Genomic DNA, 26,580 nt, shown 5'->3' with positions numbered 1-26,580 from the left:
AGAATAATTGTTCCTTGAGGACTAAGCTCAGGCTGCTCAGGCCAAGCATTCGAACGTCTATAAGCGATAGGCTTTCAGAATGTTTTCACTTCACTTGAATTTTATCAACTGCTGTAGGCATAACATATAAACAACTCATACACGTATACACTGTAAGAAATCGATATTGAATATTCCATGAAATGTGTAAAACTTTAATAGGAACGTCGTATGAATATAACAGAATTAATGAAATTTAAATGGTCAGTCCATGTAACTTTCAAGAATTTATTGAAATTTCAGTCGTACTACGATTGACATAAAATTACAACGGACCGTCGTATGAAATTTCAACAAAAGTGTAATATAGTAATATGTGTAAATTTATCGAGGTTGTTGAAAATTCAACAAGTTTGTAAAAAATTTTACACGAAATGTGTAAAAGTCAGATAAAATATGAAAATTTAGAAACTTCTTCGAATGTTCTCGAATTTTGCTAATTCTCGTTCTTTTTCCGGTGGACTTCAACGCGTGAGGACCAAAAGTTAAATTTTTTCCGTTCAGTGAAAAGCCCTGATGTAAAGGTAAGTCTTAATTTAAATCATATTTTATTATGGATTCCATATAATTATTAAGAATACTTTTTTTACGCTTAAAAAGAATTTGTTTTCCAATAAACCTGAAAATTTGTACAACGCGTTCAACTCGAGTTTAAGAAATTTTAAGGTTATGTATTAAATATTCGAAAATTGTGAAATATAATTAATTTAAAATCAAGAAATTTTATAATACAATTAACATTCTACACAAAATTTATCTGTTTTTCTAATTGTACGAAAATTATTTTTGAGAAATTACATTACAATATTTAATAAAAGAAAACAAATTTTTGATCCATTTTCAATCCACTTTTTTAGACTTTCCATTGAAATAATTGGAAGAGTTATAGCGGTTGAGTTATAGAAATAGTAATAATAATATATAATAGTAATAGTTTTTAGAATTAATAAAATTGAAAAAGAATAAATTGAAATTAAAAAATTTTTAATTCCTGGAGGAAAATAAATTTTAGATATTTTAGTATTTATTTAACAAAATTGATAAAATTTCAAATAATGTTATTTAGAAATTAGTAAAAGGCCAGGGAAATATAAAATGAAATTTTTTACATTTTTATACTAAAATAAACGACTTTTATCTTTAATTAATCGACTAAAGCTATATTTGCTTCTGAAAGTAAATACGCAGCCTGTACTTAATTTCTATGGAAAGTGTAATTCTCAAATTTTTTGTGTTATTTTTGCAAATGTCTTGTATAGTTTGATAATTTCCTGAAAACTTAAAATTCTTTCACATGTTTATTTTTTTTTAGTATACAATTTGATAATTATTTTAGTTTCTATACCAACCAGTGTTTTAATTTTTTGAAAATTATTTTTTGAAAAAGTTAATTAGTTATAAAACTATGAATGGTTCATTTTACAGTGAAGTAAAAAAATTAGTAAAATCTATTTTTCATGTAAATAAAATATTTAAATTCAAAATTTTGTTAATAGTTTCATTAAGTGATATTAATTTTTCCCCGGAGTGAGTGTATGTTGAATAAAATTAAATAAACTTATTCTTATACCTATTGTCATACAACAAATTTTTTAAATTTTTCAGATCGTGTCGCAATACAGTATGCTAATTATGTATTGTACATAAATGACAGAGAACAAATTCCATTCCTGCCTTTATTAGAATTCTTTATATTTTTTATAACAAACACGTACGTTTAATAACTTGGACTGATATAGTATTGGCTTCGTCAACTAAAATTTTTTACGATGTTTTCATGTCATTCTTGTGATTTAAGTTTTAAATATATAAGAGAATATAATAAACACCAAAGAAAACATGCCTTCGATGCTAATTTGGAAATTTTGTGTGCTTATTCGGGATGTACAAAAAAGTTCAATACCTATGGTTCTTTTAATGTACACATTTTTAGAAATCATAGGTATATAAGTCAAAATGTTCAGTATTCTTGCAAACAAAGAATGTGTAATTTTCAATGCAATGATTTGAAAATACTAAAAAATCATTTGTATGCACATTTTAAAAAATCCAATACAGGTGTATTCTGCTCAATTCCAAATTGTCCTATTGCAAACAAAAAATTTTTGTCCTCTAACTCTTTACGCATTCACATTAGCAGAATTCATCGTAATTGTGATGATTTAATTGTGACAAATTTAAATAGCAATCTTTGTAACACAGAAAGTAATATTGCATTAGAAAATTCAATTTTACAATCACCGAATGAAAATGACAGTAATATTGTACTAAATAATCCACCTCAGCTTAAAAATGATAACTACCCTACGTATTCACAAAATAATATTGACTTTGATTCTAATAATTCTGCTAGTGTAAATAGGTTTGCTCAGCTTTATTTAGATTTGTCTGTAAATCATAATGCAACAGAAGCTGTATTACAACCACTCATTGAAGGCATATTTTCTGAAATTGAAAGATCTTCAAACAATTTTTTGAATTCTAATTTTAATAGTGACTTATCTGATAATGACAAAGAAAAAGTTGCAAACATTTTCAACAATAGTTTTTCGCCTATTTTCGAAGCCCACAGTACTACAACTGGCTTATTAAGAACAACTTTTTGTAGAAATAAATATTATGACAAAAATTTTAAATACGTTGAACCCGTGCAGTTGTCTTTTCCAGTTTCCGAAAACGAAAAAGAATGTTATTATCAATACGTCCCAATTTTGTCAACAATAAAATTGTTATTGGAAAATAAGGATGTTCTCAATCATGTTTTACACCCTCAGTTAAATGAACAAGAAGGCTTTTTTGATTTTACTGACGGCAATGCTACGAAGAATAATGATTTTTTCATGCATAATGTAAACAATTTGAAAATTTTATTATATCAGGATGCTTTCGAAATTTGTAACCCGATAGGGTCTTCAAGAGGTAAAAATAAAGTAGTAGGAGTTTATATGATACTAGGCAATTTACCACCTTATTTGAGATCTAAAACAAATAATGTCCGTCTCGTATTATTGTGTCTTGAAAAAGATCTCAAACGATTTGGTTGGGATATATTTTTTAAACAGCTAATAGAGGATTTAAAAATGTTAGAAACTGTTGGGGTTAAAATGTTAGTAGGGGACCAGGAAATGTTATTTAAGGGAACCATTGCTTTTGTCTACGGTGACAACTTGGGTAGTAATGGCCTTGGAGAATTTACTGAAAATTTCAGTAAATCCAATTATTTTTGCCGTTTTTGCGAAATAGATAGAAGTCAATTTTCAAAGAACCAATGGTCCAATATTCCGTTTAGAACTCCTGATAATTATGACAAATGTGCTAGTGAAGCCATTAAAACAAATTCTATGGTTAAAGGAATAAAAAAAAATTCTTGTTTAAATAAACTAAATAACTTTCATGTTTGTCGCCCTGGCTTGCCACCATGCCTTGCACATGACCTTTTTGAAGGCATTATACCGCGAGATTTAATGTATATCATTAAATATTTTTTAAAGAAGAAATGGTTTCGAATTCATTTTTTAAATTGCAGGCTTCGAAATATTAGGTTGTCAACTGACAATAGTTCGACAAAGTCCGTTCTTCCTGTTATTAAAAAAAATTACCCAAAGTTATGTGGCACAGCTAGCGAGATAAAACGACTAATATTAATACTTCCTTTAGCAATTTTTGACAAAATAAAAAATGAAGCAGATCAAGTGTGGCAAATGGTTTTAAGTTTAAGAGAGGTATGCACTTTAATTTGCGCGCCTGCTTTGTCTTCCGGGCAAATCACTTTAATTAATTCCAAAATTGAAGACTATTTAAGCCTCAGATTAGCTTGTTTCCCAAGAATAAAATTACAACCGAAACATCATATTGTTTCACATTATCCGGATTTAACTTTAGAATTTGGACCACTTAAACATGTACAAACACTAAGATTAGAGAGTGTGCACCAAGTTTTTAAAAATTCTGCTAGACATTGTCGCAATTTTCGCAATGTTACTAAAACTTTGGCTACTAAACGTCAAAAAATGCAAGGTTTAAACAACGATTTCTCTAATGCAGTCATCTCTTATAATTGTTCACCTTATGTAGCAGAAAATCATTATGTAAATATTAATGTTTTAATTCAAAACACTTTTTCTAAAGATTCGATTGAAGGACTAAAATTCTCTTCTGAAGTGGATTATCGTGGTATTAAGTATTTGCGAAATATGTCAGTCTGTGTAGGGAAAAGTACTTTTGGAAACTTCGTTATATGCAGAATTGAAATTATTGTAATCAACAGTGATAATTCAAATATTTATTTCATTGGACGTATAAAAGAAATTATTCCAAACACTAAATTAGGTGTTTATGAGACACTTTCTTATAACGAGACACTTTCCTGCGACGAAACATCACAAGACCCGTTAAAAATTTTTCCATTCTCCTCATTATTATCCCCTGATCCAATCGGAGAAATTGTTCTCTCCTCGTCATTGTATTATTTACCGAAATATTCACCTTTCGATCCCGACTTATGAAGGACAATAATATGTAAGTATAATTCTTTTCAAATTTAATTACCAATTTCCTTTATTCCTATCTACATTTGTCTTTGCCTTACAAAACTGCAATTTATCAACATAAATATTAATTTAGGTTTCATTAGGTTCATTTAAAAAAAAATTATTTTTCACAGAGTTAAAAAGAGATAACAAAAATTATACATAATAATTGAAATACAAAGAAAATAATTTTAAGCTTAAAATATAATTTTTTTCAACTAATTAAAAAAATGCCAGTTACTTGACAATTGTTTCACATACACTGAAACCTCCATCGAGGGAAATTCGATCGAGTGCCGTCTCTATTTTTTTTCGGTGACGCGGCAGGGAAGCGATGTAAGAGGGAAGCCGATGAGTGGCGCTTCTTTTTCTAATTTATTTATTTCTTCTTTGTAAAAAATTTCCGTACGGAGTTCCGTAAAGAATTTCTATACTTAATGTCTACAAATATTCCATATTGTATATTTTTTAGTAAAGTTTTCGATAACTTTAAAAAGAATATTACCAACTACAAATAATGTTGGTAACAGTTTAGCAGTTTTTTAAAAATTATCGAAAAGTCTACAAAAATATACAATGTTAACTAATTAAATGTTTGATTTACATTTTGTTCATTTAAACGTTTAAAACTTTAGTGACATTAAATGGTAAATTTCATTTTTATTGTAAGTTAATGTTTAATGATTACTAACTACTCTTTTCTTTACAGATGCCAGTCTTCAAAGTGTGGTCGGCCGATCGAAAAAAACGGGTTTGCGTAATTTGCCAACCAACATTGGAGAACTTTATTGCATGCGCAAATTTGAAATTGGGCTTTGATGGAGAAAGTCTTTGTCTTGAAACGGATGGAACACTGATTGACAGCGATGAAATTTTAGAACATTTTCAAAAAGAAGTTTTTATCTTATTAAAAGAGAATGAAAATTGGACAGAAGTTAATTCAGCAAGTGCTTCTTCTTCTATGAATGAAAATGGAATACCAGGACCAGTTCAGGAAACAGAAAGGTTGCCAGGCAATGATGAACCAAATCAGCAGTTTCTTCCACATGATCATGTACCAAGGGTTGATCCGAATCCACTATTACTCAGAAACATAAATATTTGGCATAATTACCAATATGATTGGACAAATTTAGATCGAAATTACATAGAAAAATTGGAACAAGGACAATCACAAAATGAAATTAAGAAAGAAGTTATACATAAAGTCATTCTTCAAATGCATAATATTAATAAATTTATTCCATGTGCAGTATTTCGTACTGTTGCAAAAGAAATTGTTGCAAAATATCCTGAGAGTTTCGAAGACAGAAAAAATAATATAAAATTTGGAAATGGTTTTACTAGTGTCTACAGCAGCCTTCTAAATCATCATAACTACTTAATAAGTATTTCAAAGAGAAGCAACACCACAAGACCGAGGAGAAATTCAAAAGCCTTAAAATTTCTTAGTCAAGCCAAATTAGGAGCCACTAATTGGGAGTTGAATGAGCACCCTGAAGGAGAAACTGAGGGAACGATTTCCGAAAGAAAAACAATGTTACATGAATCATATTCTACATTCAATAGGACAGAAATTTCTCCTGATGAACACGCAGAAAATTTAGAGAATATTACCAAAACATTTAAAGCTCAACGTGACTTTTTTAATGATTTTGAAAAATTGCCAGATATAGAATCATTAGCAAACAATTGGCCAATTTTGTCTATACACGAGTATCTTTTCCATCATTACGCGCTTCAAATGGGTCATTCAATTGAACAGCTTAAAAATGGATTTATTAATGACAAAGCTACAATTTTCGCATATGGAAAAGCTTTCAATTTAACGCAAGCAGAAACAGCAGATGATAGTTTTGAAATTATTAAAATAATTTTTTACTATTTCAAAGAAAGTGTACAAACTTTGATTTCAGTTTGTCCTGTAAGTATCAAATTTTTCTGTACATATTACTGATATATTTCAAATTAAATTCTAATTGTTTGACTTTTACTTATTTAGCCCGGAGAAGACTGGAAAAATGTTGCAACCGCATCGAGTGGACCCTTTATAGTCATTGTAGGTTAGTAAAAGTATCAAATATTCGACCTATATTCAATTTTATTCAGTTTAAACTAAAGATTGCTTTTATTTTCAATAGTAATACACCAATAATCAAATATTAATATTTTTTATTTCGTTCCCTTCGTATAAATTTTTTTTTTCGAAATATGGAAATTGTAAGATACTTGTCTACTATCAAATAAATATTTACTTGACTAATATGATTTTAAAGTAAATGAAATAAACTATATTTGAATAAAAAATTTCACTATTCGAAGCGAAAACTTGTTATCTATCTAGAAATCAAGGAAAAACGTTAATTTCGTTACGTAAACCCGATTCTAAGTTTTTCTTTTTTGAGCAGCGTATTAAAAAATTTTTTGTCCTGAATATTTAAAAAATATTTCTATTCTAAATTTTTTTACAGAAAATGACAATATTCTTATCTATCAATTGATGTACGATAATCTACATGTAGATTTTACTCTCGATTTTGAAGAAGCTGTAATGTGGCTCTATGCCACTTTCTTCGTTTGGAACAGAACGTACCCTTCCGGCGCCGCTTGCACTCTAGAATTTCTTCAACGGTATTGCTTGAACTTAAATCCGGAATCTGGAAGCAAATCTACGAATAGAGTTGCTGTCCTTTCAAAAGTCAACACTTTTTACAATAAGTTAAAAAATTCTGCATCGACCCTGAAGAATAAAGTATACATTTTCCAATAATTCTACTATGATATAAGTGTTGTCTACAATCATTCTACTGTGATAAAAGTGTTGTATGTTTATAAAAGTTTATAATTTTCATTGCATAATTTACTTTTTAAAAAAAAGATTGAATATTGTTTTAAAAAAATTTGTTAATCTAAATTTTAAATGATTGATGTATCATACTTCTCTTCTCTGCATGAAACTGTTCATTTACATTTTCAGAAAAAGTATTTACAAACAATATGTTCAACTACGTTTACTAATAAGTACTGTTAAATTATAATTTCCAGATAGTCTCAAATGAAATTATAAAAAATTATCTACTGATTGAAATTTAATTTCTAAAGCTGTTAAATTGTAAAAAGTCAGTAAATAATTAATTTAAAATTTAAGCTAATAACTATCTTTAAAATCTAAAAATATAATTTATTCGAAAAGCATTATATCCAAAAGAAATTGTCAACAGACGTTTAAATTGCTTTATTGTAGCGTTTTATTGTAGAGTCTGCGTTTTGAAAAAAGTCTGATATTTGTTTAAAAAAATTAAGGAATCTAAATTTTAAATGTCTGATGTATCATACTTCTCGTTTCTACATAAGTCTCTACATTACGAAGTTAAAGTTCACAACGTTGATTAACGAACAAAATTTATTTAATACATTGAAATATTATTTTTAATTGAAATTTAATTGTAAAATTATAATTATTATTGTAAATATTTTTGTGCAATTTACTTAGTGAACAATTTTTTTCGTTCATCAACGTTGTGGACTTTAACTTGATGATCATTAACATTTTCAGAAAAAGTGATACAATATGTTCAACTACGTTTATTAATAAGTACTGTTAAATTATAATTTACAGATAGTCTCAAATGAAATTTAAAAAAGTTATCTACTGATTGAAATTTAATTTCTAAAGCTGTTGAATTGTAAAAAGTAGGTAAATAATTAATTTAAATTTTAAGCAAATAACTATCTTTAAAATCTAAAAATAAAATTTATTCGAAAAGCATTATATCCAAAAGAAATTGTCAACAGACGTTTAAATTGCTTTATTGTAGCGTTTTATTGTAGAGTCTGCGTTTTGAAAAAAGTCTGATATTTGTTTAAAAAAATTAAGGAATCTAAATTTTAAATGTCTGATGTATCATACTTCTCGTTTCTACATAAGTCTCTACATTACGAAGTTAAAGTTCACAACGTTGATTAACGAACAAAATTTATTTAATACATTGAAATATTATTTTTAATTGAAATTTAATTGTAAAATTATAATTATTATTGTAAATATTTTTGTGCAATTTACTTAGTGAACAATTTTTTTCGTTCATCAACGTTGTGGACTTTAACTTGATGATCATTAACATTTTCAGAAAAAGTGATACAATATGTTCAACTACGTTTATTAATAAGTACTGTTAAATTATAATTTACAGATAGTCTCAAATGAAATTTAAAAAAGTTATCTACTGATTGAAATTTAATTTCTAAAGCTGTTGAATTGTAAAAAGTAGGTAAATAATTAATTTAAATTTTAAGCAAATAACTATCTTTAAAATCTAAAAATAAAATTTATTCGAAAAGCATTATTTCCAAAAGAAATTGTCAACAGACGTTTAAATTGCTTTATTGTAGCGTTTTATTGTAGAGTCTGCGTTTTGAAAAAAGTCTGATATTTGTTTAAAAAAATTAAGGAATCTAAATTTTAAATGTCTGATGTATCATACTTCTCGTTTCTACATAAGTCTCTACATTACGAAGTTAAAGTTCACAACGTTGATTAACGAACAAAATTTATTTAATACATTGAAATATTATTTTTAATTGAAATTTAATTGTAAAATTATAATTATTATTGTAAATATTTTTGTGCAATTTACTTAGTGAACAATTTTTTTCGTTCATCAACGTTGTGGACTTCAACTTGATGATCATTAACATTTTCAGAAAAAGTGATACAATATGTTCAACTACGTTTATTAATAAGTACTGTTAAATTATAATTTCCAGATTACGTTCATGTAAATTTTCAATTAATTAATTAATTAATAAAATAGAAAATAAAAGAAAACCTTGTTTATTGAATATTTAAAAAAATTATTTTTTTGAAACTTTAAATTTCCCGCTTGATATATGCCAAAAATGCTTAGCATTATGCGCATGCGCTATTATTCAATACATTTTTTACACACTTTCAGTAAATTTCAATGAATTTTTGACAATTACAGTTGCAAATTAATTTTCAACAACTCTGTGTGGAGAATTCATAAAGAATTGGAATTTTACATATTTGAAGCAAATTTCATACGACGGTCCGTTGTAATTTTATGTCAATCGTGGTACGATTGAAATTTCAATAAGGATTTCTTACAGTGTACCAATAACTATGGACCTAAGGAAAGAATTTGAAAAAAAATTAGTTTTTTTTCTTGATATTTTTTAATCCACACTTTTATAGGTACATTTTATTATTTTTATTTTATTGTAAATGTAAACAACAATTTTATATTAAAAATAATATCAGAATTTAAATTTTTTGAAAAAATATTTATTATCTAAATTTTAGTCACTTAGCCGAAAAGTTAAATTTACTCTTTTTGGTAAAAAATAAACGAACAAAATTCAATAAATAAATGAAAATTGTAAAACATTTTGTATCTTTTTTCAAATTCTAAATTTTAATAAAATTGAAAAATTTTTATTTTTTTTTAAATTTTTTATTGAAAAAATTTAAATAAATAATAAAAAATTTCATTAACGTTTTGTGCAAAAGTTTTACAAATAAAAAAATTAATTTAAATTACTTTTTTTTAGAAAATTTTACCTTCATCGTAAAATTGGTTTTTCTGTAAATATTACTTGCAGTGTGCCTGAAATAAAATTTATATTCTAGGGAGAGAAGCAAATTTTAATACATTTTATAGAAACAAATTCTTCAAATGATTATTTACGAAACATATTTTTTTTCTTATTTCATAAAAAAGTCACTGTTATATTGCCTCGATTTTAAGAGAAAATTTTCCATCTGATTCAAAATCATAATTTTGCTTAAAAATATTAAAATAAGAAAAACCAACAAAAATGATTTATTTTGTGTTTTAAAGCATCAGAATTTATTTTCATGATAAAAAAAATAAATAGGGAATTTGCATCACATAAAAAAACTTTTTATTTGAATAGTTTAGCTTAAATTGTAATGTAATTTTTTTTTGCACAATTTTTAAAAGTCATTTTTATCGTTAAAATAAATAAAAAGTAATTAAAATTTCAAACAATATCAAAGACGCTCCGGAAAGAGCCGAGTCTGTCCGAACTACATGTGACGTCACGGGCATAAACCGATTGTACATTTATCAAGGGTTTTCTTGAAAATTTATATTGTTTTTAAAAATGAGCGAAAGTAAAACATTTAAATCGTGTTTTATACCATTGTGTGGAAGCAGCAGTGTCAAAACACCGAATAAATTATTTTTCTGTGCTCCCAAAGATGAGAAAATGAGATTAAAGTGGTTTCAAATTGCTCGTCGAAATGATTCTCCGAAGGCTAAATACACTTATTATTGTTGCGAGGATCACTTTAGTGTAAGTATAGTGTCACTACGCATTTTTTTATTTTATATTTACCGTATTATTAATATAAAAATTTCATTATTATATTATTATAGTAATAACAAACAATATGAACAACTTAACCTAAAATTTGACTTTGTTTTTAATGTAGATAAAGGATGATATGGATAATTATATTAGATATTGTCTTATGGGAGCACCAAAAAAATTGAAAAAAGATGCGATTCCTCACAAATTTTCTTGTCAGCCTAATCGAATAAAAGTAAACGAAGAAGCACGACCAGCGTTCATAAAATTAAATAGAAAGAGGCAAATTCACGACATTTTAGCAGAAACTGAAAATGAAGAAAATATTCCAGAAAAACAGCACGATCAACCAGCAGCAAAAATAAGAAAAAACTATGATACTCCTGTTGAATTATTAACCGATTTAACAAATCAAGAACAGTTACATGAAATGTCTTCTCACGAACCTTTGACGAGTGAAATTGAAAAGAACCCTGACGTCCCACTGTCAATTAAACTATCCTCTACACAGATTGACTTAAATTTTTCAACAGAAAATGAATCATTGAATTCCGAAAAATTATCACCTGCTAAAATAAACTGCGAACAGAAGAATCAAAAAAGTGTTGGTGTACAAGTAAGGAAAAGTTTCATGACACCTAATGTTCGAAGTAAGCATACCATGTGCAAGCCTAATACTCGTGAAGTAAGTTGTGAAGTTAAAGTAGAAATGGTTAACAAAATGTGTTCACCGATCAAGTTCCATAAAACAGAATCTACAGTATCTACTTTAATTAATTCCGATTCAAGTACGCCCGTTTCTTCGTCAAACACTACTGGCGAATACAAATATTCGTCAATTTCCAGCGAGTATAAAAAATCTTCAACTTGCAGTGAGGAAAAAAATGAAAAACAAAAAGAAATGAAAAAATCAGTCCTTGATATTACCCTATATTTAATCAGTTTAGATCCAAAAAAATATATTGGTGTTGAAAATGATTGGTTATGGATTTTACCTATGTTGAGTTCTTCTACTAATTGCAGTATCAATAATATCAAACTGACTAATGACACTTATAGTCGATTGGCTGATCAGTTTGGTATCTCAACTTCGCAGGCAAGCAGAATTTTCAACAAAACTGTTGATAAATTAGCTCACTATTTAAAGACACTAGTATTTTTTCCTGATCAAAATAGTATAAGAAAAAACTTGCCTATTGCATTTCGAGCTAATTATAATAGTGTGTGTGCTATTATTGATGCTTTTGAAACCGAAATTGAAAAGCCTTCAAATCCAGTCCATCAGGCTTTAACGTGGTCAGATTACAAGAAATGCAATACAATTAAGTATTTGATTGTATGTTCTCCCGATGGATTTGTCACCTTCATATCTCGCGGGTACGGAGGAAGAATAAGTGACACTTTGTTAACTGAGGAGAGCAATTTAATAAATATGTTACCAGCTGGATGTGGAGTCTTAGCTGATCGAGGCTTTAAGCACATTCAATCGATTTTAAACAAAAAAAAATGTAAATTGCTTCGTCCGCCATCTGTAACAACAACTTCAAAATCCACAAAAGCAGAAGTTCTTAAAACCAAAAGCATAGCAAGCTTAAGAATCCACATCGAAAGAGTAATTCGAAGAGTTCGAGAATTCCGAATATTAGTACCTCATTCTTGCCTTGATCTGAATACAGTGGTCAAATTGGACAGTATTGTAACCGTTGTTGGAGGTTTAATTAATTTACAAAAGCCAATAATTAGAAAATAAATTTTTCGGCGAGTTAAGTACCTGTAAAAATAGTAAAATAATTTTAATAATTATTTTTTCATGTATAATTCTTTTTTTAATAAAATATATTTATAATGATATTAATTGTAGGAAACAATAAAACAATATATCTATAGTAAAATATTTATTTATTAATGATCTCAAAAATCAGTTGCCAAAAGAGTTCAATAAAGCAGGAAAAATATTTTGCTTCCAGAAGTCCACAGAATTTTTTATTATTTTATTTGTGAAATTTTCATCATATTTAACCCATACGAATTGGAAATTTTTATTATTCTCAAACTTCGGATCTGCGACACAGAAAAGTCCTTTTTTCTTCTCAGCAGCCAACATTTGTAAATTAATTTGAGCTTTACATTTTTGACTAAGCTGACCATTTTTTAAATAATTCTCTATTGTCTTCTCGGAGCTTGGACACTTAACCTCTACGACAAATTCTGAATTTATGCCGTCTGGTGAAGCTGCTACCATAGGTAAAGATGGAACTAAAAACATACCACATTTATTTATTGAAAGTTTTAATTGTTTTTCAACCTCAGTTATAACTTTTTCTTCCAATTTTTTCCCTCGTTCCATTTCAACACTGTTATAAACTTTCGCTGCTCCTATAATTCGATTGACTAAACTACCTTCTGGTGTTTTACATCTACTAGCCTCAAAAATATTAGACGCAGTTACCCTTCCAAATCTGAGTTCATGCCACAAAATATCATTTGCTTGATTTCTAGTCTGTTGTTCAGCTTGAGAACATAAATCTTGAGAAAAATATTGTTTGGAATGCTTCAGAAAATTATCTATTGAAGTTTCTTCCTCGGATTGAATGAAATTAAATATAAGTTGATGTATTGACAATATATGAACTTTTCTCTCTTCTAAATCAAATGAATGTCTTGACAGCTGGCTATCTAATTGTTTGGCAGCAGCTTGTTGAAGTACTTGGTTTAAGAACGTTGAATTATCACCGAAATCTTCAACTGAATCATTAGACTTTTTTTTTAATTCACTAGCCAAAATAAATTTTTGTGAATCTCCGACTTTCGATAAGGCTGATTTTCTCCAGTAGCATTCCACATCAGTTGGAGATGGCGATTCGTATTTTCTGTTTGCCCACATTAAAAAAGCAATCCCATGTTTACATCCACCCAATGATGCAGCACAATCAAGACATTCCACTTTATCTACTATTTCTTTCTCTTCATCTATTTTTAACGTTACAGTGTAATTTTTATTTCTTACTCTGTGTTCAGGACAAATTCTGCCTTTCAATGTACATATTTTCCCTTGACGTTTTACACAAACATAACCTATTGCCGAGTCGCCGTAATTTTCTCTTGAAGATCTACAATAATAAGGAAATAATAAAAAATATAAAATTGTGTAAATTTAGACAGTATTTAATTAATAAATTAATTGATTTTAATAATACAAACATTAAAATTTACTTACAATGTTGCTTTGACTCCACGAACCTCGGGAGCATTATACCGCTCATTATTTGTAATATACTCATAAACCATAAATACACTTAATTTCGGTAAATTCGTAGTATCGGCTTTCTCAAATCCGGGATCTAATTTATTTACCATTTTAACTTGAAATCGACGGATTTTTTAAACAATTATTGCATAATATAAAATGATCACATGTGTAAATACACAGCAGACAATATTTCATTTATGCCCGTGACGTCATCAGCCTGAGAGCCAATCAAAATCGTTTGCTCTCAGCTGAGAAAAATTTAAATAATGTTAAAGTTTAAATTCATTTTTTAATGTTATTTGTGCATGAAATTAAAAAAAAAAATTCTATCACAATTTTCTTATTCATTTTATAATTATACGAAGACTTTTATTGTATAAAAGACAAATAATTATTATTTATAATAATTATTTCACATAATTTTTTATTTTAACAATACTTTTGAAACAATTTAAAAAACGTGTGTCAAAAGTATATTCTTAAAATCAAGAAAATGTTATATTAATTTTGTATATTTAAACATTATACATCAAGAAGATAAAAAGTTTCTGTAAAATATGAAAAACGATTATTCTATTAAAATAACGTTTTTTAAAAACGTCTAAATTTATGTAGAAAGCAATGTTTACAAGCTTAATCTAGAATTACAAAATTTTTTATAGTAACCCATAAGCAAGAAGCAAGAAAATTCAAATGAACTGAAATTTTCGGAGAAAATTGACTTTTCTCAATTCTTTTCAATTTTGTTATATTTTTTATAGCGATAAATTTTCGCCATTACCATTTGAAAAAAAACATCATTTTTATAAATTCTTTTTAATTTAATTACAAAAATTTACCCTTCTTGCACCCAAAGGTTCAATCACGTAATTTATAACTCCAATTTTTGAAACATTCATCGTCCTCAGTTTCATTGAGATCTAACATTTTATTTATTTTCAAAATTTGTAACCATAAACACGGACGACTTTTTATAAGTTCCTGAAATTCTTTTGTCTCGTTAATCTCATCAATTTCCTGGTTTATAAATTTTAGACATTTATCCTTAAGCTTTTCAATTGAATACAAATCGGCAATTTCAAAACTCTTAATAACCGTTTCTAAAGATAGATTCACGTTTAAACTCCGAATGCACAAATTTTTAAGTTTCTCCAATTGATATTTTTCCGCAACGTATAATAATTCAAATGCTGATTCATCTAAATTTTCCACTCGATCCGTATAAATGAAAATCATCATTTTTTGAAAAATTGCTGGTTTTATGTCATCAATTTCGACAACGGATGTTAGTCCCTCAGACATTTTATTCATAAACATTGCAGCAAAGACAGAACTTCGAATTGCGAGAATATTTTTATGAGCTGTGAATTTTTCATCTTCAACATTAAAAGTAACATCTTTAAAGTCTTCATTGTCGAGTAGGTTTTCAATATTTTCCACTAGATCATTAGGTTTTTGTTCATAATCGTGAATTTCCTGTTTTTTTGTATTAAAATCAAGAACAGTGAGTTTACATGTAATTTCAATCATTTTTGCTATTGTTGATCTTTGAAATGCTGAATATAATTCTGAACCTGTTAATACCCATTTGCATTGTAAACTATATTTTACGTCAGTAGTGATACATGTTTGGACAATTGAAAAATTATTCTGTATTGAAATACTGACATTAATATGTTTTGCAATTGAATCTGTTGAAATTAATTTAATTTTAAAAGGAGTTTTATTGTTTTCTCTTAATTCCGTGGGTTGCAATTCAATGAACCATTGGCCTTGTTTTGATTTTTTTGATGGAAAGAGAGGCGATTTTATTTCTTTCATATTTTTACAGAGAAACTCGAAATTCTCAATTTTCCAATTAAGCTCGTAGTTGCGATATTTTAATTTTGATGTGTATGCATCTTTATGATGAACTTCATCGAAAAGTGAAATAAATGACATGTTTGCCTGAAAATAAGAAGAGAAATATTAAAGAGATTCTATTTGTGTGGTAAAAAAATAAAATAAATAAAGCAAAATAATAATTAACTTTATATATATATATATACTATAATTTTGTGGTAAAAATAAAATTTTTACAGATTTTGCCCATTTTCTGCAACAGTTTTTACTGTCTTTTAAGAATCGTTTGTGAGTTTTTACTATTTTGTAAAGTAAAAAAATCTGACGCGTCTCGAAAATGCAAAATTTTATACCTGGATTGAAATTGAAATTAAAAATAATATTTATGTTTAAGCCTTTATTACATTAAAAATATTAAACAAAAATTATTTTTCAGTTTAAAAAATTAAAAAAGAACCATTTATTGTTTATTAAACGTGAGAAGATAACAAACATAACCTATGAGATTTTGCTTCTCATAAGTCCCTTTCTTCGCGACGCGTCATAATTTTTACCAATTATATAATATAAATAAAAAAAAATCTTTATCTGGAACTGCTAAAACTTTCGCATTTTAGTTAAAACTTTCACTATTTAAGAAAAATTTATTGCTGTTCTAGATGGAGAATTTTTTTCGTGAATAAAATAAATATGAAGAAAAATAAATTGATTATAATGAAAAATTGAATAAATATAAAAAAGTAAATGTAAATAAAATAAATTAAAATAAAAACAATAAAAGTAATAAACTAAATCAAAAATTAATAAATAACAAATAAACAACAATAAGATGAATAGGTAGGTATAAAGATGTTAAATAAAATAAATAAGGAAATTAAACATAAATAAATGAAAATAAGCGATTATTAATTTTCTTTAAAAATAGTAAATCATTTCATCAGCGTAAAAAATTTATTAAATCCAAAACCTTTAGGTTATTTAAATGTAAATTCATTTCAATCTTTCGCACTTTAATTTTAACTGTAAAAAAATTTTCACTCTCACTTTGAATTTGACATTTGTTTCAAAGTTAAAATGAAAATGAAAGTGAAAGTAGAAAACAAATTACGGAATTAACAAAAAATTAAAAAAAAATTAAGTCGTTAAGTATAAAAGATAGAAAAATTTTTATATTTTGTTTAAACAATTTTTATTAATATATCTTCAATTTGTAATTATAATAATTAGTTTACGTGAAAGAATTCTTATTCACATTTTGAGGGTAAAGTATATTAGATAATTTAATCGCGATTTTAAGTTTATATTTTTTTTTTATTTATTTATTTTTTTTTTTATTTTCATACTTGCCATTAAGTTTTTTCAGTTTTATACAATTAACTTAAGTTTTTTTTACTATTTTAGATGCAGAAATTATAAAAATAACAAAACATTTAATGTAATCATTACCTGATGTAGGAAACTGGATTTTTCAAAAATTCCAAATTATTTTCACTGGTGTTTTCTAACAATATAGCAATTTTTCAAATACTTATTTTTAAACTGTTTTTACTTTACATGACACGTTAGAAAGCAAGGAAAAGTCTTTAAAAATTTTTCATTGAGGACTAAACTCAGGCAAAGTATTCGCACGTCTGTAAGCTATAGGCTTTCAGAATGATTCAACTTCACTTGAGTTTTATCAACTTCTACAGATATTAAGATAAACAACCCAGCTGTTATACACGTACCTATACCAATAACTGGACCTAAGGAAATAATTTGAAAAAAAATTACTTTTTTTTCATTGTATTTTTAATCATAATTATACTTTTGTAGGTACATTTTATTATTTTTATTTTAGTGTAAATGTAAACAACAATTTTATATTTTAAATAATATCAGAGTTAAAATTTTTTGAAAAATTATTTATTGTTATTATTTATTAAGAACAAAATACAATAAAATAAATAAAAATTATAAATTAACTTCTAAATTTTGCAATAAAATTTAGATTTAAATTTATGAAAATTATTGAATTTAATAAAAAATTTTAAGAATTTTATTAAAATTTGGATAAATAATTTATGAAAATAATTGAATTCTTGTGATGAAATATTGTTATTTAAGAAAATAATTGAATTCTTGCATAGAATTTTATAAAAATGCCTCAGAATAATTGAATTTTCGGGAATAATTTTGTTATTTATCTTTAATAATTGAATTTATTCGAACAATTATTGATGTAAATAATTGAATTCTCGGAAAGAATTTTATTAAAATCTAAAAGAATAATTGAATTATTTCAACAAAAATGTAATTAAAATTGTACTTAAAATAATTGATTTCTTTCGAACAATTTTATTAAAATATTTGAAAATAATTTAATTCCTGTGAAAAATTCCAATATTTTTGTAAATAATTGAATTTTTACAAAGAATTTAAAAAAAACATTTTTTTAATTAATATTAATTAATTAATTCTTCGAGGAATTGAAATTAAATTTTTAAGAATCATTACATTTTTTGAGCAATTCCTGTAAAATTGCATTAAAAATAATTGAAATCCTGCGATGATTTTTATTATTTTTGAAAGTAATTGAATTATTGTCAAAAAATTTTATTAAAATTTTTAAAAAGAATTGAATTTCTATGATAAATGTTGTTATTTTTGAAAATAATTGAATTTTTCAATTAATTAATTTAAAATAGTATTAAAAATAATTGAAATTCTTTGATGAGTTTTATTATTTATAAAAATAATTGAATTCTTAGAATTTTATCAAAATTTATTTAAAAAATTGAAATTCAATGAGAAATGTTATTATTTAGTGAAAGTAATTGAATTATTGTAAAGAATTGTGTAAAAATTTTGTTAAACAAATGATTTTTTCGAACTTTTTTCAAAGTTTTATTAATTAAACTTATCGTATTGACATAACTTTAAGAAACTATAATAAATAATAAATATAAACTATAATAAAGTATTTAACAAAAATAAACAATACAAAATCCAAGTTCAGGGACTTTTTTTTCACGCTAATGACGTAATTTATAACTCCAATTTTTGAAACATTCATCGTCCTCAGTTTCATTGAGATCTAACATTTTATCTATTTTCAAAATTTGTAACCAAATAAACGGACGACTTTGTATGAGTTCCTGAAATTCTTTTCTCTCGATAATCTCATCAATTTCCTGGCTTATAAATTTTAGACATTTATCCTTAAGCTTTTCAATTGAATACAAATCGGCAATTTCAAAACTCTTAATAACCGTTTCTAAAGATAGATTCACGTTTAAACTCCGAATGCACAAATTTTTAAGTTTCTCCAGTTGATATTTTTCCGCAACGTATAATAATTCAAATGCTGATTCATCTAAATTTTCCACTCGATCCGTATAAATGAAAATCATCATTTTTTGAAAAATTGCTGGTTTTATGTCATCAATTTCGACAACGGATGTTAGTCCCTCAGACATTTTATTCATAAACATTGCAGCAAAGACAGAACTTCGAATTGCGAGAATATTTTTATGAGCTGTGAATTTTTCATCTTCAACATTAAAAGTAACATCTTTAAAGTCTTCATTGTCGAGTAGGTTTTCAATATTTTCCACTAGATCATTAGGTTTTTGTTCATAATCGTGAATTTCCTGTTTTTTTGTATTAAAATCAAGAACAGTGAGTTGACATTTAATTTGAATAACTTTTGCTATTGCTGATCTTCCAAATGCTGAATATAATTCTGAACCTGTTAATATCCATTCGTGTCGTAAATCACAATTTAATTTACCAGCGATTAATTCTTGGACAATTGAAAAATTATTCTGTATTGAAATACTGACATTAATATGTTTTGCAATTGAATCTGTTGAAATTAATTTAATTTTAAAAGGAGTTTTATTGTTTTCTCTTAATTCCGTGGGTTGCAATTCAATGAACCATTGGCCTTGTTTTGATTTTTTTGATGGAAAGAGAGGCGATTTTATTTCTTTCATATTTTTACAGAGAAACTCGAAATTCTCAATTTTCCAATTAAGCTCGTAGTTGCGATATTTTAATTTTGATGTGTATGCATCTTTATGATGAACTTCATCGGCTTCATCGAATAGTGAAATAAATGACATGTTTGCCTCTGGAAATAAGAAGAAAAATATAAAACAAATACTATTTGTGGTGAAAAAATAATAAAAAAAAAATCCTATTGGATTGGAAACAATTTTTAATAATCAATTTTGATAGAATTTGATAGAATTTTCATTAAAATATTGTATAAAGAACTTTTGGTCATTTTTCGATATAGGAATATAGGATTTGAATCAAAAAATCTTATTGGATTTGGATAGGACTTTTGTTACTAAAGTCTCTATAGTGCAAAAATAATAAAAATTGACACCGAAATATATTAAAAATTAACATAAAGGAAATTAACATTAAAAATTATAGGTTATGTTAAAAAACGTTTTTTATTTGATTTAAGATTCGTTTTTAATTACTTAAAGTCAAAAATAATTTTTATTAATTACTTGGTATGTAAAATAGTTAATAAACATTGTTTCTGTCTTCAGATAATTGAAAATTAATCAGAAAACAAGAAAACATTTTTTTAAACATAACCTATAATTTTTTGTCTCATAATGTCCTTTTTTAGAAAGCGTCACAAATTAATAAATATGTAATGAAATAATTGATTAAAATAAGTAAAATAAAGTAAATAAATATTTATGATAATAAATAATAAAATAAATGTTAAATAAATAAAATAAATTAATAAAAAATAAATTAAAATAAAAACAGTAAAACTAAATAAATAAATAAAAATTAGATAATTGAATATAAAAATTATAAAATACATAAAGAAATATTAAATATAAATATAAATGATAATAAAATTAAATAAATAAAGAAATTAAGTATAAATAAATAAAAATAAAACGGATGAAATAAAATTAACAAAACTATCAAAATAGAAAGAAAGTAAAATAGTGTTTTTTATTTTGAAAATTATAAATTATCTTTCTGCCCCTGTACATTGATTTTTGCCTATGCGCTAATGTCAGTAGGTACACTATCATAAAGGAAGTGATGATGAATTTTTTTTTAAAATAGTAAATCATTTCAGCATAAAAAAGATTTTTTAAAAATAAAAAAATTTATTGAATCCAAAACCTTTATGGCATTAAAATGTAAATTCACTTCAAACTTTTATTATTATTATTATTATTATTATTTATTATTATTTTTTTTTTTTATTCAAACTTTTACGGTAAGAAATTTTCACTCTCACTTTGAATTTGACATTTGTTTCAAAATGAAAATGAAAATGAAAATGAAAATGAAAATGAAAATGAAAATGAAAATGAAAATGAAAATGAAAATGAAAATGAAAATGAAAATGAAATGAAAATGAAAATGAACAAATGAAAATGAAAATGAAAATGAAATGACAATGAAAATGAAAATGAAATGAAAATGGAAAATGAAAATGAAAATGAAAATGGAAAATGAAAATGAAAGTGAAAATGAAAATGAAAATGAAAATGAAAATGAAAATGACAATGAAAATGAAAATGAAAATGAAAATGAAAATGAAAATGGAAAATGACACTGAAAATGAAAATGAAAATGAAAATGAAAATGAAAATGAAAATGAAAATGAAAATGAAAATGAAAATGAAGAAATGAAAATGAAACTGAAATGAACAATGAAAATGAAAATGAAAATGAAAAATGAAAATGAAAATGAAAATGAAATGAACTGAAAATGAAAATGAAAATTGAATGAAAACTGAAAATGAAAATGAAAATGAAAATGAAAATGAAAATGAAAATGAAAATGAAAATGAAATGAAATGAAAATGAAAATGAAAATGAAAATGAAAATGAAAATGAAATGAAAATGAAAGTCGACAACTGAAATTACGAAAATTACGGAATGTGGGAATTGACAAAGGAGATTAAAAAGACTAGAAAAATTTTTAATATTTTTTAATAATTAAAAAAAATTTTTTTTTATACATTAAATTTGTAATTAAAATAATTAGTTTACGTGAAAGAATTTTAATTTGTATTTGAAGGGTAAAATAAATTTTATTTCATTTTTATACAGTTTTTGCTTTTTAATCATCGAGTATTTAAATTTAATAAAGATCGATGTTATTATAATATATGAGCCTTGCAATCAAAGTAAATAAGTTCGTGTTTATATTCGAAATGCCAAATTTCAATATATTTTTCTACAAGTGACCGTCAAAAAATTTACCATTACCATTTAATTATTATTATTATATTATAATATTAATTATTCTATTATTTGTATTTTCCCAGAATTTTTCATAGTTTTAAATTTATTTTTCAATTATTTTATTATTTTTTAACTAATATTTAGTTTATTGTTATTTTTTTTCGTTTTTATATTTTAATTTCAATTTTACTGCAAATGTTTCATTCATACTATTTTTAATCTTTTTAAATTAATTTAATTAATTTAAAAAAATTTTTTTTTTAAATTTTTACTATTTTACTATGTAATTTTAATTTTTTATTACTATTTTTAATTATTTCATAAAAAAACAATATTGTTTAAATTGAATTAATTAACGATATTTTACACCTTACGTACATTTTCTATCTTTTTTATTTAAGTTTGGAAGGATAAAAATGTCCTTAAACAAAAGAAAAATATTTTCTATTCATTATTTTTCTGATTTTATTTTTAAAAAGTTTCTGAAAATTTATAATTTATATTCAAAAGTGGAAGTCGTTTTAAAATTTTGAAGAAAACAAACTTTCGTTGTTTCGTATATTATATCATAAACTAAAGAAGAATAAATACTAGAAGTAAGTAAAATAAAAATAAAAATGTTATAGGCCTTGGTATAATTTATTTATATATAGATAATAATTACTATAAAACCAATAATACTAATAATACATAAAACATAAAATTATTACCTGCTGTTATTGTATACGATGATTTCTCTTTGAAATTTCAAATCTCATTCGCATATTCACTCTGTTTTTAGAAAAGTTAAATAATTTTGCAAAAATAATACAAATTCCAGAATATTATTAATTTTTAACACTCTAGAATTTAAAAAAATTATTTTTTTATCCTTCTCTTAATTTAATTTTCATTTGTGAAAATTTCTATTTCTAATGTAATAATTTTTCACTTGAATGATCCAAATTTGTATAGTTAGAATTTTTTGATTTTTGATTCTCATATACAGACAAAACTTTATAATAATCATGAAAATTCCATTTCAGAAGCGAAATGCTTCAATTGAAAACCGAAAATATCCGAAATAATTCGAATCCTATCGCAGCTCTCGTGCAGACAATTATAATAATTTTTTTTAGTTAATTAATTTTTAACGTACGAAATTTAAAAAAAAATTTAAATATAAATATTTGTAATTCAAATTGTTTTAAATTTTCATGAAAAAATTTAATTTTTTTCATTAAAAAAATGTTTTAAACCTTCTGTTGATTTAAAATTACATTTCAAAAAATTTTGATAAAAAAAAAAAAAAATTAAAAAAGAAAAATTTATTTCTAACTACAGAATTTAGTATAATTTTTGTATAATAAAAATATAAATAAATAATAATAATTGTATTTTATTTTTTTATATGAAAAATAATCTTTTGAAATTATTTTTTTAATTTTTATATAAAAAAATTTTTTAAAAATTAAAAAAAAAATTTTTTTTTTTTAAAAAATGAGAAGATCTTGGATTTGTGCAAGTTTTTAAAATTGTTTTATAGAAACTATAATTATAATTAAAAAATGCATTTTGTTTTAAATTTAAATTGAAAAAGGAATTATGAGAAAATATTTTTTTTTAGTTTTCAAATCAGTAACTTAGCTGTGTGCCATACGCTTCCGATTCGCACACACAGGATCAAGGGTTCGGTTCCCAACGTATACGAAAATTTTTTAAAACTCTATTTTTAAGTTTTTCTCACATATTTTATTTTATTTGTTTACTATAAAAGTTTTTATTTACTATAAATTCTTATTTACTATAAATAATTTATAAATACCTATTAATTATAATTATAATTTATAAATAGTTTTTATTTTCTATAAAATAATTTCAATAAATATTTAAAAAAATTCAGTTTTGTTATAAAAACCAAATGTAAATTTTCTCTAAAGTTAGAATTTTAAAATACAATATTATCAAATTATTAAAAGTATACCTGACTTATGTAACTTCTTTTTCCAATTGATTTTTAATAATCACCTATTAACTATGATAAAATTATCAGTTTGTTTTTTTCCAAATTTTTTTTTCACCTTTAAATTATTACCCGAGGAAAATTAATTTAATGATTCAGTAAATTAAAAATATGTGAAAATATTATTTATATATTAGTGTTAAGTGCTATTTTACAATATTCATACTTTTATTGTCTAAAACAGTTATTTTTTTATTTCTTCCTTTTCTTCAAAGTTATAAACATAATTGACTTGCTTTATGTATTTTTTAACCTTTATAAAGCATTTGAAAATGAATTATTGTGAAGAATAACTGAACTATAATTGCAAGGTTTGTTGATATGTATTAATGTATATTTACATGTTGGAAATCTACATTTATGCTTTATGAATTTAGTGCGCATGCGCCAAATATATAATGTAAAAATTTTTAACATTTATTTTTTACTTGTACATAAAGTATGTACAAATGTAAATAAAGTAGTATATTAAAAAATTATTATTTCGAGTAGAAAAAAAGTTAATGTGGGAAATTTTTAACAAAAATTGTTTTAAGTTCTTTCAGTATGAATGAAAAAAAAAACTTAAGCTTTTTTCGTGTACTTCACTGGCATTCGTTGATTGTTAGAAGCACGTGTTTCGTAGTTCTTGTAATACTCGTTATTATACCGACGACTTTACTTTAGTATTAGTGCAAATGTACTGGAGGAAGGTACTACACAGGCGACTATATTATTTTAAAAACAATTTTTTAATTCTAGGTAAACTTTTCATTTTTTATTCATTTTTGTATAAAAATATAAATTTTTTATATTTTTAATGATAATTATTCATTCTTTATAATAGTTATTAATTATTAATTATTTTTCGACTAAAATTATTCATTTTTTTCGTTTATATGCATTATTTTCAAAAAAATTTTCTGTCACTATAAATTATATTTATTACATTTATTTAATTATAAAATTATTTATAACATTTATTTTTTTATAAAATTATTTATAACATTTATTTGTTTATAAAATTATTTATAACATTATTTATAACATATAATTCTTAAACAAAATTACATTTCTGATTTTTTTTTTATTTTGCTAATTTAAAGTTCAATTTTATTTAACATTTTAATTTTACACTCTTTCTTTTTTTCTAAAACGAATTTTACAAAAATAATTCTTTAAATTTATTAATTTAAACTTTATAGTCTCGAAGGAAAAATAAATGTCAACATAATTTTTAAATACTTCTTATTAATTGTATTTTTTATAAATATTAATTATTTTTTATTATGGTTATAAATATATAATTATTTTATTACTATTATTTTTTTTTATAAATAAAGTTTATATTTAGTTAAAAAAGAAAGAAAAAATAGAGTAAATTTACTATCTGATGAGTGTATATTTAGTTACAAAGTGTCAAAAATCTTTAGTCACTGTTTATACTTGTTTAATTGCTTTATTTTGTATGGTTAAGAAAGAAATTATTAAATTCTGTGATCGTAATCTGATTTTTATCATTCTGGGGATTATTTTGCAGTATTCATGCTAATATAAAATTTAATTACAACATGATAAGACGCAAGTGTTGGAGAAATAGTTTTTTTTTAATTTTATTGTTATTTATATTTTTTAAAATTGTATTTTTTTTCTAAATTCGACGTTTTATTACAAAAATTATATAGTTATAATTAAAATTGAAGTTTTTAAAAAAATTGTAATTCTTATTAAAATTAGAATTTTTTTATAAAATATGTACTCTTTTTAAAAATTGCAATTCTTATTAAAATTAAAAGTTTTATAAAAATTTGTACGTTTTATTAAAATTATTGAATTTTTATAAAAAAAACTGTAATTAATATTAAAATTATATATTTTATAAAAATTATACTTTTCATGAAAAATTGTAATTCATATTTTAAAATTATAAATATTTTATAAAAATTTTGCTCTTTATAAAAATTGTAATTCTTATTAAAATGAGAATTTTTTTTAAAAAATTGTACTTTATCTTAAGACTGTAACTCATTTTAAAAATATATTTTTTATGAAAATTGTACTACTTTTCATTAAAATTATAGAATTTTCATAAAAAATTGTAATTTTTATTAAAATTATAAGTTTTATAAAAATTGTAGTTTTTATAAAAAATTTTAATTCATATTAAAATTATAAATTTTATAAAAATTGTAGGTAGGTACTTTTTATAATAAATTGTAATTTATATTAAAATTATAAAATTTATAAAAATTTTACTTTTCATAAAAATTGTAATTTTAATATGAATTACAATTAAAAAAAAATTACACTTTTTATAAAAAAATTATAATTCATTTTTAAAATTATAAATTTTATAAAAATT

The 26,580-nt window shown here is 24.0% G+C and overlaps 5 protein-coding genes across 12 annotated transcripts in view; 3 read left to right on the top strand and 2 right to left on the bottom strand.

Moving 5' to 3' along the window:
- The window catches only part of LOC122509670 (putative sodium-dependent multivitamin transporter), an 82,644-nt gene that overhangs the window by 45,807 nt on the left and 10,257 nt on the right, over nucleotides 1-26,580 (top strand). Inside the window, exon 1 of one of the 4 annotated variants that reach the window (XM_043623886.1) lies at nucleotides 22,751-22,833. The exons of 2 other annotated variants lie outside the window; for them this stretch is intronic. The gene's annotated coding sequence lies outside the window, so the exon portion shown is untranslated. Of the gene's footprint in view, nucleotides 1-22,750; nucleotides 22,834-24,836; nucleotides 24,981-26,580 lie in introns of those variants that run through there. One more of the 4 variants, XM_043623883.1, reaches the window with a different exon arrangement.
- Nucleotides 429-9,664, top strand: LOC122509668. Of its 3 annotated transcripts, XM_043623880.1 has the most exons (5): nucleotides 429-563; nucleotides 1,645-4,557; nucleotides 5,278-6,492; nucleotides 6,571-6,631; nucleotides 7,040-9,663. In XM_043623880.1, exons 3-5 carry the CDS (start codon nucleotides 5,278-5,280, stop codon nucleotides 7,336-7,338), a joined length of 1,575 nt encoding a protein of 524 aa, XP_043479815.1. In that variant the 5' UTR covers nucleotides 429-563; nucleotides 1,645-4,557; the 3' UTR covers nucleotides 7,339-9,663. The 3 variants fall into 3 exon arrangements, with proteins under 3 accessions (XP_043479815.1, XP_043479813.1, XP_043479816.1); XM_043623881.1 differs by lacking the exon at nucleotides 1,645-4,557 and having other exon boundaries at nucleotides 442-563; nucleotides 7,040-9,664; XM_043623878.1 differs by lacking the exons at nucleotides 5,278-6,492; nucleotides 6,571-6,631; nucleotides 7,040-9,663 and having other exon boundaries at nucleotides 1,645-4,551.
- Nucleotides 10,626-12,814, top strand: LOC122509669. Its single transcript, XM_043623882.1, has 2 exons — nucleotides 10,626-10,907; nucleotides 11,047-12,814. Exons 1-2 carry the CDS (start codon nucleotides 10,716-10,718, stop codon nucleotides 12,670-12,672), a joined length of 1,818 nt encoding a protein of 605 aa, XP_043479817.1. The 5' UTR covers nucleotides 10,626-10,715; the 3' UTR covers nucleotides 12,673-12,814.
- On the bottom strand, nucleotides 12,805-14,449 carry LOC122509671. Its single transcript, XM_043623887.1, has 2 exons — nucleotides 14,140-14,449; nucleotides 12,805-14,032 (listed from the first exon to the last, which is right to left on the bottom strand). Exons 1-2 carry the CDS (start codon nucleotides 14,277-14,279, stop codon nucleotides 12,841-12,843), a joined length of 1,332 nt encoding a protein of 443 aa, XP_043479822.1. The 5' UTR covers nucleotides 14,280-14,449; the 3' UTR covers nucleotides 12,805-12,840.
- On the bottom strand, nucleotides 14,651-23,272 carry LOC122509680 (speckle-type POZ protein-like). Of its 3 annotated transcripts, XM_043623902.1 has the most exons (3): nucleotides 22,948-23,272; nucleotides 20,072-20,128; nucleotides 14,651-16,073 (listed from the first exon to the last, which is right to left on the bottom strand). In XM_043623902.1, the coding sequence occupies exons 2-3, from the start codon at nucleotides 20,118-20,120 to the stop codon at nucleotides 15,031-15,033; spliced, it is 1,092 nt and encodes a 363-aa protein (XP_043479837.1). In that variant the 5' UTR covers nucleotides 20,121-20,128; nucleotides 22,948-23,272; the 3' UTR covers nucleotides 14,651-15,030. The 3 variants fall into 3 exon arrangements, with proteins under 3 accessions (XP_043479837.1, XP_043479838.1, XP_043479836.1); XM_043623903.1 differs by lacking the exons at nucleotides 20,072-20,128; nucleotides 22,948-23,272 and adding an exon at nucleotides 17,461-17,645 and having other exon boundaries at nucleotides 14,652-16,119; XM_043623901.1 differs by lacking the exon at nucleotides 14,651-16,073 and having other exon boundaries at nucleotides 18,933-20,128; nucleotides 22,948-23,268.

This window comes from Leptopilina heterotoma, unplaced genomic scaffold (genome assembly GCF_015476425.1).
Source record: "Leptopilina heterotoma isolate Lh14 unplaced genomic scaffold, ASM1547642v1 Lhet_61, whole genome shotgun sequence".
NCBI classification, from domain to species: domain Eukaryota; kingdom Metazoa; phylum Arthropoda; class Insecta; order Hymenoptera; family Figitidae; genus Leptopilina; species Leptopilina heterotoma.
Note: the sequence above shows the minus strand (reverse complement) of the source record. Positions and strands in the feature narration are given on the sequence as shown.

What these genes read in the sequence shown, in the direction of transcription:
- LOC122509680 (XM_043623902.1), bottom strand. Translation starts at nt 20,120, where the DNA reads ATGTCATTTATTTCACTATTCGATGAAGCCGATGAAGTTCATCATAAA. An exon ending in CGATGAAGTTCATCATAAAG is followed by an intron (nt 16,074 to 20,071) that starts ATGCATACACAT and finishes TTCATCATAAAG; the next exon opens with ATGCATACACATCAAAATTA.
- LOC122509671 (XM_043623887.1), bottom strand. Translation starts at nt 14,279, where the DNA reads ATGGTAAATAAATTAGATCCCGGATTTGAGAAAGCCGATACTACGAAT. An exon ending in CGTGGAGTCAAAGCAACATT is followed by an intron (nt 14,033 to 14,139) that starts GTAAGTAAATTT and finishes TTATTATTGTAG; the next exon opens with ATCTTCAAGAGAAAATTACG.
- LOC122509668 (XM_043623878.1), top strand. Translation starts at nt 1,809, where the DNA reads ATGTTTTCATGTCATTCTTGTGATTTAAGTTTTAAATATATAAGAGAA.
- LOC122509669 (XM_043623882.1), top strand. Translation starts at nt 10,716, where the DNA reads ATGAGCGAAAGTAAAACATTTAAATCGTGTTTTATACCATTGTGTGGA. An exon ending in GTTGCGAGGATCACTTTAGT is followed by an intron (nt 10,908 to 11,046) that starts GTAAGTATAGTG and finishes TTTTTAATGTAG; the next exon opens with ATAAAGGATGATATGGATAA.